This window comes from Xylocopa sonorina, chromosome 15, assembly GCF_050948175.1.
Source record: "Xylocopa sonorina isolate GNS202 chromosome 15, iyXylSono1_principal, whole genome shotgun sequence".
Classification (NCBI taxonomy): domain Eukaryota; kingdom Metazoa; phylum Arthropoda; class Insecta; order Hymenoptera; family Apidae; genus Xylocopa; species Xylocopa sonorina.
The window spans coordinates 4972167-4987352 of NC_135207.1; the positions used below are offsets into that span (position 1 = coordinate 4972167).

A 15186-nucleotide genomic window follows, 5' to 3' on the forward strand; every position below is an offset into this window, starting at 1 on the left:
CTTCATTTACATTCCTCCAACTCATTATTCTCTATCCGGTTTGTAATTAATCTTCGGACATAGGTTTTCGCGAAGATTAATCGTCCCATTGGTTTCCTCGCGATGAATATCCATTCTTGTAATTATCGTGGCAATTAGCATTAATCAGACGGATGTAATCGAGCCGAGGGGTGGCATTCGCGATGCCCACGCTGATGGTAATTGTTTACACAGTTTATTGTAATGTCAATTATATACAAATTTAAAATTACGTCCAGTGCTTCTACGCTGTCACACCATCTCGTTACTCGACACAAGTGCAGTTACAATCAGATTCCTCGGTTTCATTTTTTTTTTTTGTCGCATCAGACACCACAAAACAATCTTGCCGCAATATCAGAGACTCGACGAACCACTAAGTTTGAATTATTCATTATTTACAGTCTAAACCCATTCTCCATTCGTACAGTTCGTCCAATATCCTTTCTCTGAACGCCTGACGTGGCCACGCTCTAAAAAATCAGACTAAAAACAACACACGTTCATTCTCTCCCTTTCTCTCCGCTCAGTATTTTCTTTTTTTTCTCTTTTTTCTCCCTGTTCGAATCGCGCGTCTGTACACACGATCGACGACATCTCTCGTATCGAGAGGTCGATCGCGAGCTTCGCGTTGACTCGCGTCTCTAGGTAAAAGTGTTACTTCCGGCTGGTTGGCAGTATGCTGTTATTTAAGAACGTAACGATAAATCATCCGTCGTAAGCTGATCTCGTTTCTTCAACCACGTTTCACTGGTCGGTAGAAAAAGAAAAAGGGGGAAAGGAAACAAGAAAGAACCCTCTTGTGGCAGCTTTCGATTCGAGATCTCGTTTGCGTCGTGTCATCGATGGCTTTCTGTCTGTTTTTTCTTCTTCTTTTTAATCTTCGTTCGCTTTGCCGTTTTTTTAGCGTCCATTTTATTGAGCATTTTAGGCCGTCCGACTAAACTTCCAACTTGTTGGAATTTCGCCGCACGAGCTTCCGTGTTCGATGGCAGTGACAGAGCGCGGATAATCGAACGATCGTCACGGGGGTCTCCGTTTCTTTTCTCTCGTGGGACGATCGAAATCCCATTACTCCGATTAATTTAGGCGTGAGAAAGGAGAAGGGGAGTTTCGTAGATGGAAGTGCCTTTCGACGACGCAAACGGATCCCATTCGAGGATTCAACGCTTCCGGAGAAAGAATCGGACGTACGAGCCACTGGACCGGAAGTCTGACCAAAGATTCATCTTCTTCGTCAAAAGAATGGATCTACGAATCAAGTTGTTCGACTCGTACGTGAATCCTTTCCGCCTGATATCGAAACGAATGTCGTTTAGAAACGCGGTGCTCGGCTTCCTCTCGGTTTTAATTAGATATCTCTTGTTCTCGGTTGATCGGAATTTTCGTAATAATAACCGTAAGAATAATAAAATTGTTCGACAACGTTCGATTCCCTAATCCGGGGAGAGGATAAGTTCGTTCGGACAGTCGAGAGTTACAAAAGATGCTCGTTCGAGGGTAAACTCAATCCAGGAAATCGATTTTCGCCGATCTCCAGGGAAGTATCTCAATGTTTCCACGGGGATCGAAGGTTCCTACTTACATATCGTTTATTATATATCGAAGACTACGCGATTTTTCGGCAGTTGGTCGCATGATTCCTCTACCTTTCCTTTCGTTTTCCGTAGCAAGTAGAAAAGTGGGGTAACGAGTCAGACACGATTTTTTCGCGGGCGTCCATCCGGTGCACGCTGTGGCGCGAGGTATCCGTCCGACGAACGTTCCTCGCAGCCTTCGTCGCGAATGAACACAATTACTTCTATCGATTAGAAACGAGAGATGATCAATTTTAGAACCGTTTCGATATCACCCGACAGATCTCGCCGAAGGAATAACCCGATACTACAACGAATTCGATGTTCTGTCTCGCCGCCACCTGCTCTAGAACTGCCTGAAGAGGTTCGCGACAGAGCTCCTCAAGGAACACTTCACAGAAACGCTTCGAGGACCCTTCCCGTATCGTCCGTTCGCGTGCACGAGGTTCAAACGGCACCCCGTTCGAACTGTCCGCCGACTGGGTTCACGTGACGATCAGTCGTCCGTAACAGAGTTCGATTGCGCCCACGAGGTGCTCGTGGAGTCAGACCCTCAGCTCGTCCATCGCTTGCTGTTGATGATTGTGCCCTTTCTTCAGCGTCCCCGTCCCAGTCATCGCCATGCTTTCCTGTTGCAACTGATTTGGACTGATGATCAGGTTCTGCCCTGGTTTCCCTGGCTTCGTGTTCTTCGGTGGCGGCGGTGGCATCGGCACGTGGCAGCTGTTGTTCTGAAGATCCGCGAACTCTGGCGGTGGGATGTGCTGGATGTGATGTCTCTCAGCTGTTTTCGTGTCCAGGTCCCCGCAAATGTTGTTAGGCATCTGCCCGTTCTCCTGCCGTTTCTTCGAGCAGTTGTGCTGATTGCTTTTGTCGCGCTGGTAGTAGACACCCGCGAAAATTAGGACGTTCAGGATCAATAGGCTACAGCCGATCGCTATCGTCACGCTGAGGGCGGTTGAGTAGGCAGCGAACCCGTCCTCCGGTTGAGCGGTCGAGTCCTCGAAGGCCAGTTCGCTTGGTATTGCTGTCGAGACGTTCTGCGGTTTTTCCGCGATCGTCACTTCCGCTGTGGTCATCCTGGTCGTTGTTGGTATCCTCTGGATGAATCTAGGTGGCACCTAAAATCAATTTATTTAATTAGCAGACGTTCTACAAATTGATCGAATAAAAGTTTGCGAAGCTGACGTTGTTCTTGGACCATGGAAAAATACTGCACGAGTTTGCCATCTTCTCTTATTAACCGTATTCTCTTTACAACTTTGTTGTACACTTCTGTCTTCGTAATTTCCAATACAACATGCAAGAGTAATCACTCGTGCAGTATCCTCCTTTTCACTGGTCCCACTGTGTAAAGCGTTTAGTACACGAATACCTCGAGAACGAGAGCGCAACTCGAAAGAAGGGAAACCAACGGTACCTGTTCAGTGTCAAGAAGATGATGCGACCTAGGAACATCGTCGGAGCCAGGCTTGTGGAGGTCGGGCACGAGGTTCAGCCAGAAAGACAGTCTATGCGCCCTGTAGTGGTTCTTCAGCTTCGACTTGAGCTCTGGGGAACACGGATGAAGTCTCAGCCGGGTCAGCGACGGGCGAGGGTGACTAGTGGGTGGCGTGGAGAGAGAGAGAGAGAGAGAGAGAGAGAGAGAGAGAGAGAGAGAGAGAGAGAGAGAGAGAGAGAAAGGAAACGACGGCTTTCAGAGGGAAGGAGCGAGCAACTGCAACCTACTCGCGCGGCAACCTCGAAAGGCCAGCTTTCCACCGGGGCTCTTTCATATTAACAGCAGGGTAATTAATTATTGTCGCGTGGTAATCTCATAGAGAAGGCGGGTTCGTTAGTCAGTGCGCCTCAAAGTTCCGGAACCGGTGAACTCTCGGACGGTCTCGTTCCTGGCCTGGCCTAGGCGTCGACTTTTCTACTTGCGGCTTCTGCAACGGCATAGTTTGAGCCGCACTGCGCCTCACCGCGAGGCGAACTTTCCTGCGCCAACGCCGCGTTCCGCTGGTCCCCTACGCGATTACTTCCCCTACGGTCTCCCTTTCTGCCCTCGCCGTCGATGCGTTGAAAAGAAATCGCAGGCAAAGAGTAGTGGTACGACGCTTGGAAACTTCCGATTTTTGCGCAATCGTGATGCAACGTTAAAGCTTTGCTCGCGGGTTTCTACGATGGTAGAGGAAGTACTTGTGAAAGAAGTAAGATCGTTTACAACTGCATTATGGAATACCACGAACACTCGTCTATTTGTACGTTAGATAAATTTGATTATCATCAAAAACGAAATAAAGATTGCTACGTGAAATTTTCATTTCGACAGAGCGGGACTAACGGAAAATGGTCAGAATTCGAAGTTGAAGAAGAAAGCCATAGTACTTGTCTACTTGAGAGTCGAAGCGAGCGAGAAAGTGAATTCCGTTCGCGTCTGACAAACTGTCATTCCCGTTCCACGACGGGAACGAGAATTATGCAAATAAATCTCCGTTGATCCTCTTAGTTACACGTACGCGGTGCGTGTGGCGGCGTCGCGAGACTACGTTCATTATACGCGCTTCACAGGCTAATCGGATTAAATAATAGTTCTCAGTTTCCATTAGGAGCCGAGTCGTCGGGGATTCCGTTGAGCGTAGAAAACGAGCAACTCGCGAAACGTTTTTTCCCCCGTACGCCTCGAGCGGAAGTTTCACCGAGAACCGGGGACTCGAACTCCCCCAAGGAGGGGCCGTTTAATCCGTCCTTGGACGATTTATGCATTAATGTCCCTGAACGGTCAAACTTCAAGCTGACGGCGAGATTCTGAAAACCAAGGCTAATTGGAAACTCTAGCTAAGACGGGGATTACGAGGGGTGGAATTAGGAACTCGAATTGGGCTCGAATGTTTTTACGAACATGAATTCTTCCCACGCATGAATCTCCAAGCGACTGCGAATATTCCCGGGAACAGTCGAGGATGTCGGTTAGCATTCGAAACGACGATCGCGATTTTAAATTGGGATAACTTAAATGGGACTTTTTCTCTATCAGAAATTAAGCGGTAGCCCCCTGTTTCTTTGCGTGATCAGGGATGGGTCGAGGAAAGTTTGGCAAAACTTAATCTCAGTCTCACCTATGCTCAGGTACTTCTTGTGCACCGCTTCGTAAGCGATCCAATCGATGTTCTTGAACTTCGTCCTCTCTGGTCTCAGCGGTCCGACATCCGGCGTGCCCTCGTTCGGGTTCCTGTCGACGAAATCGCACGTAGACGCAATGGTGCGTTGTTAATTTCTCGTTCGTGCCTGGAATGGCCCTGGTCTCCGTCTATGTAATTACTTTTTCACGACTTACCCGGTGCGTGCGAAGTTTGTCAGGTAGAGTATCACGCTTTCGGATAGAGCGATCTCCGCCCTCGTGTAATTCTTTGGCCAGTGGGAGAGGCCGCCTACCAAGGGTGCGCCAAAAAAATATGGCAAGTCCTCGCCGTGGATGCAACCAGGTTTCTGTGAATAAAATACTATTAAATGAAGCTCTCTTCTATAATATATTATTTCCGTTTGAAGTTAAAGGAAAGGTATCAATGATCGACCAAGAATGGCCAGATATAACTCAACCTAGTTTAATGTCTGATTTAACCACTTTTATTAGTTATTCTGTCTCGACAGTGTTAATTCAATCACTCAATAGACAGCTGCTGTAAGTCAAACTCATGAAATATTTCGTGGTGAGATAAATATTGGATAAGATGATTAAAAGTCCTAAACTTTGATATTAAATCAGTCACTTGTTTCTCGAGTGTCGTTCTTCTCACGAAATCTCGTATACGCACTATAATTTGTTTCAAGTATGAAGTCTGTTACGATTGTGATCTTCTCGCGACGAAGATCGTGCGATTTTATTGGCAAAGATAAATTCCTGGAATCGCACGATTCAGCCAAAGAAGGCCTGGGACCATTTTTTCCTCCATTTCGTCTCGAGATAGGGACAAGCCACGTCCACAAAGGCGACGAGCTCTGTCCAAAGGTATTGATGGCATTTTAACGACGCGGGACGTCGGTCGTATTTCAAACGGGAGAAAGGCCTTCGCGTGGATATTGAGAGAAGGAGAGAGCCAGATGAGAGCGCGGCGTGATATGTGCGCGAACAGCCCGGTTCCCAGATTGGCTCTGGTCCCCTTGGTCGCTCGATTTCGCGAAGAAAGCAATCGTTGGCCTTTTCGAAGCTCTTCGTTGCTTCTTCGAACGATCGTTTCCTCAGCGCGGATGAAAGGAGACGTCACATCCTTTCCACCACTCTCTCCTCTTCCTCCCAAAAAAATCGTCGATCCGTGTACTCGCTAGCGGTGATTTGCAGTTATTAGATTTCTTTTCTTCGTGGTTACATACCTCGCGGGATCTTGGAGATTTCGTGGCATTAGTCCGCTCGCCGACGAGGATCCTGCGCGAGGAGCACGAGCGCTTTACGACGCTCCGTAAAAAGGACACGACACGTGATACGCTTTTAATTTCGCTCGTGGAGGGTACGCGAAGTCGTTGCAAACACGCGAGCCAAGAGAATCGTCGCGAAAGCGCAACAGCAACGCGGTAGTCGAGCTACGAAGAATATCTCCACCGTTTTCGAGAGACTTAATTCCGCGCGGACTGGCTGCAGGACGAGCGTCCTTTTTCTTTGAGATCGTACCGGGGAATTCGCCGTCATTTAGTGGCAGCAAGATAGGAAGCGCAAGTAAAACGGTTGGAACGTGAGATATGCTATTTGTTTAAAGGATTTCGCAATCTCTCCTGGGGGGCGGTCTCAATCGATAAAGCGTCTTTAAAGCGGTCGAGGATATTATACGGGATAGAGGATCCTCGCCAACGATCGCTACCGGATATCCAATTTGAAAACAGAACGGCGGTTTGTTCCATGGTTGTTCCACGATCGGACGGATTTTTGGGCCGAGGGATTCAAAGGGAGGGAATAAAGACGATTCGTCTGGCTGGGATCGAAACATCCACGCTCGAGAGTACCCTTTGAGCTTGCTGATATAATGGAGACCCTCTGCGTCTTTTGTAGCTCCTCCGTTTCCTGCCTAATATTTCTCTTATCGATTCCCCTGCAAGTATTCGTTGCCTTTGGAAGATCATGTACCTCGTCGCACACTCCGTCGAAACGGCTGCCTCTGCTTATTTGCGACTTTGCGACGGAACGTCTCACCACGGCGCGCTTCTGCGTAAAGGAATTGTCAAACGCGTTCAGAGATTGTAGACGCTACTTAAGGGATCCTCTAGCTGGCGTTTCAATAATTATCAAGCCTCCACGGAACATGCGTACGTGTATACAATGAATAACAATGAGTAGAGATTAATAAATTTGCAGTAGCATGTGAAGTAACATCAAGGCAAGAGTCGTTATTGTTTCACAGTGCCTCGTGAGCTAAGCTTCGCGTTGAATTTTATATTCTTCAGCTGTCCTCTACTTCCGTTTTCTGCGATTTCTTGTACCCACAGGGAGGACAGAGCAGCTCTCTTCCATTTGTCCAGATCCTTCGTTTCCTTCCTTCGACCAGGTGCAATCGATACGTACGGTTATCCGCCAGACCAGACGCTGCTGACCGACCAACTGGCTCGAAAGCAAACGAGGGGATGCGTTTCTAGCGTCCGTTTCAGACCTCTGCTAGTCCTTCCGGAGAAAAATTGAATTTTTATATTGCGTTTGAATTTTTATATCCAACTTCCTTGGACATTTTATTCCTTTTCTTTAACCTATATTTTTTTCAGAATTTTTCTTGAGTTTTTGTACGGGTTCGCATACGTACGTAGACGTGTGTCGGTGATATTAGTTCTTTTGTAAGTCCTCCACGCTACAACAGCTCGAAAACGTCCTCGATTTCGTTCTAAACCTTCTCTTTTCGTACGCTGTTGTACCCTCCCGCTTTGCATACGAATACAGTCCTTCTTGCTGATAAAAATGGACGTCCCTGCTGAAGTTGCAATTTCCTGGTGAACCGTGGTTCTGGCCACGAAACGAGCGGCTGTAAACACCGTGACTTTCATTCGCCGGAGACGGGATTTTATTAATATTTTTCGTCATAAAACCGAGATAATAATGATGCATCCTCTTTCCTCTTTCGTAGGCCACATCAATGTTTCGAAGTGCCTCTGGTTAAATTTCGTTTTAAATCCGGGGGACGTGGTTCGTAAAACAACCAGCGTGGAGGGATGCGAAGGAACAGAGAGGAGGACGTGTCGGATGTTAGTGCTTTTATCCATGGTTGTTGTACGAACGCTCGAACGGCGCGTAACGATTCGAATTGAAAATTAAACAGGACTCTCAGGCTCGTTTGACACATCTTCCTTCTCACAACAGTTTTGCGCAGGTATTTCTCGCCGTTCCTCTCGTTCGTCTGTTCTTTTACCGCGCGCAGAAAAGTTCGTTCCACTTAGCAGCCAGCGATCGTTCGCGTAGAAGCAATTTCCAAAGACTCGCTGTCCCTTCGATAAAGCTTTCGTTCTCCATTACGTCTCGGTTGTGATCCTTTTCGTTCGCATGTAAAAGGGGATTTCGTCGCTGGTTTCATTCGACGAAGCTTTAGAAATCTCTTGTTACCAGTAATGAAATCGTCTTGGATGAACTCTTGGCACACTTTCAAGTATATTTAATCCTCTCGCGTTTGGTGTTACGTGTATCTAATGTTGTATTGAGTTAGTTAATTCTTCGAGAGCAACGCACATCATTTTTTATGTAGGAAAATGCTCGAAAGAGGAATCTGATTGCGTCTAATCCAGTTTAATGTACAATCCTTTTGAAAACGTTCACACGTATCACGAATAAGTTGAACGTAATTCTTCGCTAGCTGCTTTAAAGAATTGTTAAGAATATTAAGTTTCTAATTATTTTAACGTTATTATTTTCACAAGAAATAACGAAGATTTTTTTTTAAATTAATATTACGATTTTTAAACTCGACGACCCGGGGTTACGGAGTCACATTTTATTAATAATTAACAGGAGGGCAGAAATAAATATTCCTGACGTTAACGCTCGATTCATTTCTTTTGCGATGGCGCACCTAATTAGACATCTCCCGGCGTTTTAAAGCGACGATGAAATTAGCGGCGGAAATTCGAACTTTAATTGAGGTGTCAAGTTGCAGTCGTCTAACTAAAAGGATTACGTTTACGACGATGTGTGCTACCAGCTAATTAAAACTGCAAACCAGTCTTGAGGAGCTTGTTAATTTTTGTTCTAATTATGCGTTCCACGATAGTGCCACTGTTTATGATAATTAACTTTACAGTCCTTGCCATCGCCATCCTGAACGCGACGACGTTCCTGGTCATATTTTCGAGCCTTCTCACGGGTGCTTTTTTCCGTTCGTCCTTTTCCAGCCCGCAACAGTTCTGCGACTAAGTATTCACTTTGCAGAGCAACCAAATTCCCCAGCGAAAGAGCAGCCCCCTCTCACACATTCGAAAACTTTTAGCAGCGTTTCCGTATGAACCGAAAATGTGTTCCCCTGATGAAAACTAACTCCAGCCCCGAGGCGAGATTCTTCTAATTCCCCGTTGATCTGCCCCTCGAAACGCGAAAGAATAATATAGCAGGTTTCCGTGAAATTAGCGGCCGTTAATATTCGCGGGGTGGAAATATTTAATAACGCGCGCACGGCGATTCTAAAATCAATGATCGAAGCGCGGCGCGGGATCGGCCGCGTCCTCGTCTCGCAATTTTCACCGATTACTCGCACGATAACTCGGTGAATCGCGAATTATAAATGCAAATTGTTCGTCGTCCCGGCGTCGAACTTATTAATTATTCGTTACGGGAATTTATCAACGAATTATCGATCAGTTTACGCGGTCAATTGCGACATTAAAAGTTGATTGTTTCTCGCGGAAACCAGTTTTTTTCACCGTCGCTCGAACTCCCCCCCCCCCCCCCCCCCCACGGCAGGTTGTCATTTTCCAAGGAAATCGAGTACCAGCGCGGCATTGATCGTTTTATAGGAGGAACGCTTTCAGCGAGAGTCGCCGAGGAGTTGCACGGAAACTTGAAATTCATCCACTCGATCGTCGACAATTTTTCCTCCACTTCTCGTGCCGCGACTTCCTGTTTCCCCTTTTGAGGCGCTTTAATGTCTTTAAAAATCGTCCGCGGAAGGAAAACGCCGGAGACCCCCTCGACAGTCGAACGTCCTCGAGCCAGAAAAATCTCGAAGCTTTAGAAAAAAACTTGAAAGCTTGTTCTCCCTCTTTTCATCTTGAGTGTACTGTATCTTAAGCGTAACCCTTTAATGAGCTCCTCCAACCAGGTCAAATATTGTACAACTTTCCACGGTTTCGATACTCTTGATAATATACAGGATGGATCAATGAGAGAGTATCCACTTCGAATATCGTTCAAGTTGTAAAAGGGAGATCATTTCTCAGCTTTTCGTTCATCGAATTTCTTCTGTATTCAATTATTCGTGTCCACGAGCGAGATTCGATTTACGCGTTATCGTTTCCGTCAGATCGCGCGTTCGTATCGATTACTTTTATCAGATTTCATCGCCGCCTCATTTTTGCCGTGGAATTTTTCCGCATCGACGCGATCGTTAGCGCTTGGCCGCATAGACATCGCAGGTATTTGACGCGCGCGGACCTCAGAATTTTTCAGCATGTTTCCCCTCAATTACCGAGCCGCTTTAAGCCGTCTGTGTACACGTGCAATCGGCAAACGAAAGTTTAATCTAAATTCCACTCCCGGTTTGTCTTTGCGCAGCCTCGCTTTGACGGCGACGCGTAGACAGCCTCGCCCGCGCGAGTAACAAGAATTTTTCGTGTCGAAGGAAGAGGAAGACGGCCACTGCCGTCGTCGTGGCCTTTTCAAAACCTTGGATCTTCGTTATCCAATTTGTCCCTGCTCGCTACAGAAACGTGTAGCTGGAAAGAAAAAAGAAGGAAGAGGAGAAGGAAAAAAGCGAGAGCTAAACGCGTCGCTGCTAGACATTTTCTATACGTGCAGTCTCGCGTGGGATCTTACGAGTGCCCTGATTTTAATTAATCGAACGGCCGCTCGCTGAACGAACGCCCCAGGGGGTACAACTTCGCGATGGCCGATCGATGGACGCTTCGTTTCACGAATTGCTGGGTTTCTATTGGCGGAACCGGTTACGAGCCGGGTTCGTTGAATATTAATCTTTTGCCGGTCGTAACTCTCTTTTTGCCCTTTTGCATTTACCAGAAACGAAACCCGCGAGGGCATGGAAACTGTCGTTTCGATCATCGTCATAAATAACGGCCACAAATTTCCATTGGATTCCGATTTTCCTCGGTCACTTTTACATTAAACGTACTTTTATTACGTTTCTCGTACACCAGGGACAGTTTTAGATTTCGTTGCACAATTCTCTCCTTCCCCCTCGCACGAATCGCGTATCGATATCTTTTCCCTTAACTCTGCTAGAGGGAACTGTTCTAACCCTCCGTCTGACCAATGCGCGACGTTTCCACTCGCGCGATATTTCCACCCCCAGGATCTAGCCCCGCGTATATTCACCCACGTCTGTTTACCGACTGTTCCTTATCGCGGAAATCCTTGCGCGTATATTACGATTAACGGACAAGTAATTTTCCTCCGGTTTTCCGTGAGTCATCTCACCCGCGGCACCACCCAGCGTCCCTCGAGATCTCGCGATTCCACCCTCGGAATTAATTCCATTACCAACTCCGTCGCCAGGTTGCCAGACGCGTCGCGACCGAATATTTCCCAAAATTAACGTCGACCGTTTATCCGCCGTTTCCTTTTCCGTTCGAGAGCGACGATCAGCTACGCGTCCCGCGGTAATTGTCCAGGAAATGATCGGCGACGTTATCGTCCATCGATAGAACCGAGCGTATCCACGGTGTACCCCGAAACTCGAACCGGACGCGACGGTTCTAACGTGACGCGGGCCCGATCTCTCGCGCGTTCCTGCACCCCCGTAATTTTACAATTTCCTCCCGCGTGTATCCGCTTCCTGCGGGGCTCGCGACGCGTTCAAGATATACCGCGCGATGTACAGCCACGTAATAATAGAATCGCGGCGGGGAAATTCGTCCCGACCTCCGCACAGTTCCGAACTGTTCTACCAACCCCCGCGCGACGACGACGACGGCTGCAAGTTTCCGAGATCGGATGCAGAGATGACGACCCGAGACGCGCCGTGGGGTGGTTGGAATTCGTGGAACGACCGAACGTTCCTCCGGGTATCTATTTATGTTAGCCAATTTCCTTCGTCGCAGGAACGCCCGGGTCGCGGAATTTTGTTCAGCTATTTTTTTTTTTTTTTATTCAGAGGGTTGAAAATTTCTTGGATTTCAATTTAGTTTTGATTCTTCACGGGTGTGATCGAGCGGGGGACGCTCAGATTCTTCGAAAGGAAATCATGAGGCTTCGAGGGAAAGTCTGAGGCAATTCTCCGTCGCGCAGATGTTTCACACGGTTAGACACGGGGGTCATACGTCGCTGTTTCTATCTCTCGGATTAGTATATCGAATTCTCGCAAACGGGAACTCGTGAAACAACTCATTTTAATAATTATGCGAAATTAATTTCGCTACGCGAGAGTAGTTCGTTTAATTCCTGGAAACGTTCCGTTAGTTGCGCGCGACAGTAACTTTTCACATTTTCGCATCAATATATTCTTCAGCCGAAATGAAACATTTTTCTAAATTCGAATTCCACCGTGTTTCCGCCACGCACGGGCGCTATCCGTACGATTTTACTCCGAAAAATCCTCCATCGTGTTGTTACCGTTTTTTTTCCAAACCCAGTTATCACGGTTTATGACATTCCCTCTCGAACGTTATTTTCTAGAGCAACGCGGAACTTTCGCCATTACGATCGTGTACACGAATCGCGCGTCGTCCCGTGTCCCTCAAGTTTACGTAATCGGGAGGGGGAAATTAGCCGCGGGGGTGTCGAAAATTCGCCGCGACGTCGCCTTCCCGCGCGTCGTTGCTGCTTTATCCGCGGGACGATGTAATTAGGCGGAAAATAACCAGGACAGGGGGCGAGTTTTTGCGCGAAAAAAATCTCTCCATGGGCGCACAGTTTCGCCGGAAACGCGCACCCCCCGCGGGGCAGCGGGACGCGTAAACGCGACCACCCTTTCGGAAAATCGACGCGGACCCTCGTCTACTCGCACTCTCCACGTTTCCTTTCACGTGTTCGCTATCAGCGGTTTCGTTTTCCAAGCAATTTTTTCATTTCGCTCGAGTTGCGAGTTAAAAAATTATCTTCAGTACACGAGTCTGGGAATAAATTTTCAACCTCAACGATCAACCCTGCCGCTGCGTGCGTTTCGTTTCTATCGCGAAGGAAATACGTGGCATAGCTTGGTTGAAAGTTTACGAATCCTGTGCGATTGTTAATGCTCGCGATAAAAATCCATCTAACGATAATTGCGTACCACTGAAAGCGTGGCTGTGTTGAAATTTCGCAGACGTTACGTTCTCGTCTGAATAATTTCCCAACTTCGCTCTTTATCGTCCATGCGTTCTATTTTTCACGTTGGTTGTTGCTGAAATGATTAACGCGAGACAAGAAGCATTCCTGTTTGTATTCGTTAGCGATGGAACGTTTCGATTCCTCTTCCCTTATGTGGATTTCATATGACGTTTGTTAGCCACGAGGAATTTATTAGGAAAGAATTGTCCGATTTAACCAGGGAGAATTAATTCCGCCTTGTTTACAGTACGCTCGCCGTGTCGGCGCTTATGATAATGAATGAACTTTCCCCGAGGAACGTGGAACCGCCGTTAAAAAAGGAGGAGCTCGCGTTCACCGCCTTGGAATGCGATGCAAAACCATGCAAATTTCTTTAAACACATTTTCCTGCGCTTCTTAAGTAATAAACCAACCCGTACAATCGTGTAATTGCGTTCTTCCCGCGATCTCGTTCGCTGGTCGTGTTTTAATTAACACATCGGGACACTGTACGCGCGAGTTAACGAGAATATTTGGACTGGGGCGTCTGTAAAGGGGCCAGCGAGGGTGGCGGCGGTGGTCCCGTCGAACAAAGGGGCGCGATCGAGCCGACGGGTCGTTAGGAGCGCGATTTATCGATCAACGACTACCGCTCGCCAAGCGAATGCAATTTTTCTTTAATTTCATGCTTCGCACCCCGACAATGGGGAGCGTCTTTCGCTTTTCCACCTCCCGCTAAACTATTAAACGTCACGGTGAAAACGGATGCACCGGCTGAAGAATGGGATTTAAATTTGAACGAACGCGAGGCCACGGTGAACGCTTCGAAGAAATAGCGTAATGTATCATCGTTATATAGTAATAAAATATACGAGATGTGGGTTAATGACTGCCCGTTTGATCGCATTACGAACCGCTTTTCTCCCTCTTCACAGAGTCGACCGTCTTTTCGACAGTCTTGCCAACTGACGCGGACACCCTTTTCTCTCGACGCTGTACCAATGTTTGCGAACGTACCTGAGGGTAATCCCCGAACTTGGTCTGATAATCGAACACGTACAGGTAGGAGTTCCGATGGGATTGACTGTGAAGGTCCGCCGTTCTCGTAGCCGGCGCCACTGTGTTCGCATCCCCTAAAGCTTCCAGGGTCTCGTCCCTGAAAGACATAAAAAGGTGTCCCCATTCAACCGCACGGAAGAAAAGCAGAAGTTTCGAAAACTCGTGGAAAGGAAATGCGTCGTCGACGTCGACTCGAATGGTTAGTCCGTGGCTAAGATCGTGCAACGAGTCACCTTTGTACCTCGCGAATAGAGAAGGAACACGAGTTACATTCTGACAAGAAGGATTTTATGGGGTGATATCAATTTCGCGATCGATCGAATAATTTGAAACGTTTCGTTTGTTCTCCACTCACTTAATGTTCGCTGGATGTTGCACAGGACGTTCCCAGTCAGTGTATTCGTTGATTATGGTCGCCAGGATCTCCGCTTGGTGATACGTGTACGTGTTGCGCACGAATTCCCGCAGGATTTTTGTCCTTCTGTCAGCCTCGATCCCGTACTGAGCGTCGTCCGCCGTCAACGCGAAATACGCCTCCGATTTGACCACGCCGATCATCAGATCGTACCTGAAACGTGGACGTGAAAATTATTGCGACAATCGCGTCGATCGGAAGTCTGTTTAAAAGCTTCCGACGAAAAGGAAACGGGTGCAGAGAACGCGGAGCTCGTTCGCGTTCGCGCTTCGATGGGGGCTGCATTAATTACACGGTTTAATAACATTTCATTGGCACGTAATAACGATGCAAATATGTAGTATCTTGTTACGCTCGACTTTCATATGTTTACGTATTAATTGAAACGCGAGTGACGAGGCAAATATCCCGCTGGATGCGCCGACGTTCGCGTATAAATTCGAATATTCTTCCTCCGTGTAATTATTGGCTGCGATCTGCGTTGGTGATTAAATACTTACGTATCCATTGTTCAACTTCTATCGATCTTTCGTCAACTAGATAATCAAATTCACTGCCTTTTCGCATAAAATTATCCAAATATAATTTCTAAATGGTAAAAAGCAAACAGGAAATTTTTATTCAGAAAATAGCATGCTAGGAAGAAAAGATTGGTCTCGGATAATCAGACGTAGCCACTCCATCTTCTATAGGGAAAGAAAATTAATTTCAAACTG

General features: G+C 47.2%; 1 protein-coding gene across 1 annotated transcript in view; it reads right to left on the reverse strand.

Annotated features, from left to right (window-relative positions):
• Positions 1–1798: 1798 nt before the first annotated feature.
• Positions 1799–15186, reverse strand: part of Nlg3 (Neuroligin 3) — a 242878-nt gene continuing 229490 nt past the window's right edge. Inside the window, exons 6-11 of the mRNA XM_076907148.1 lie at positions 14411–14623; positions 14014–14152; positions 4915–5066; positions 4697–4809; positions 3016–3146; positions 1799–2716 (exon numbers count right to left, since the gene is read on the reverse strand). Coding sequence (XP_076763263.1) covers positions 2141–2716; positions 3016–3146; positions 4697–4809; positions 4915–5066; positions 14014–14152; positions 14411–14623 — 1324 coding nt within the window. The 3' untranslated portion in view covers positions 1799–2140. The remainder of the gene's footprint in view (positions 2717–3015; positions 3147–4696; positions 4810–4914; positions 5067–14013; positions 14153–14410; positions 14624–15186) is intronic.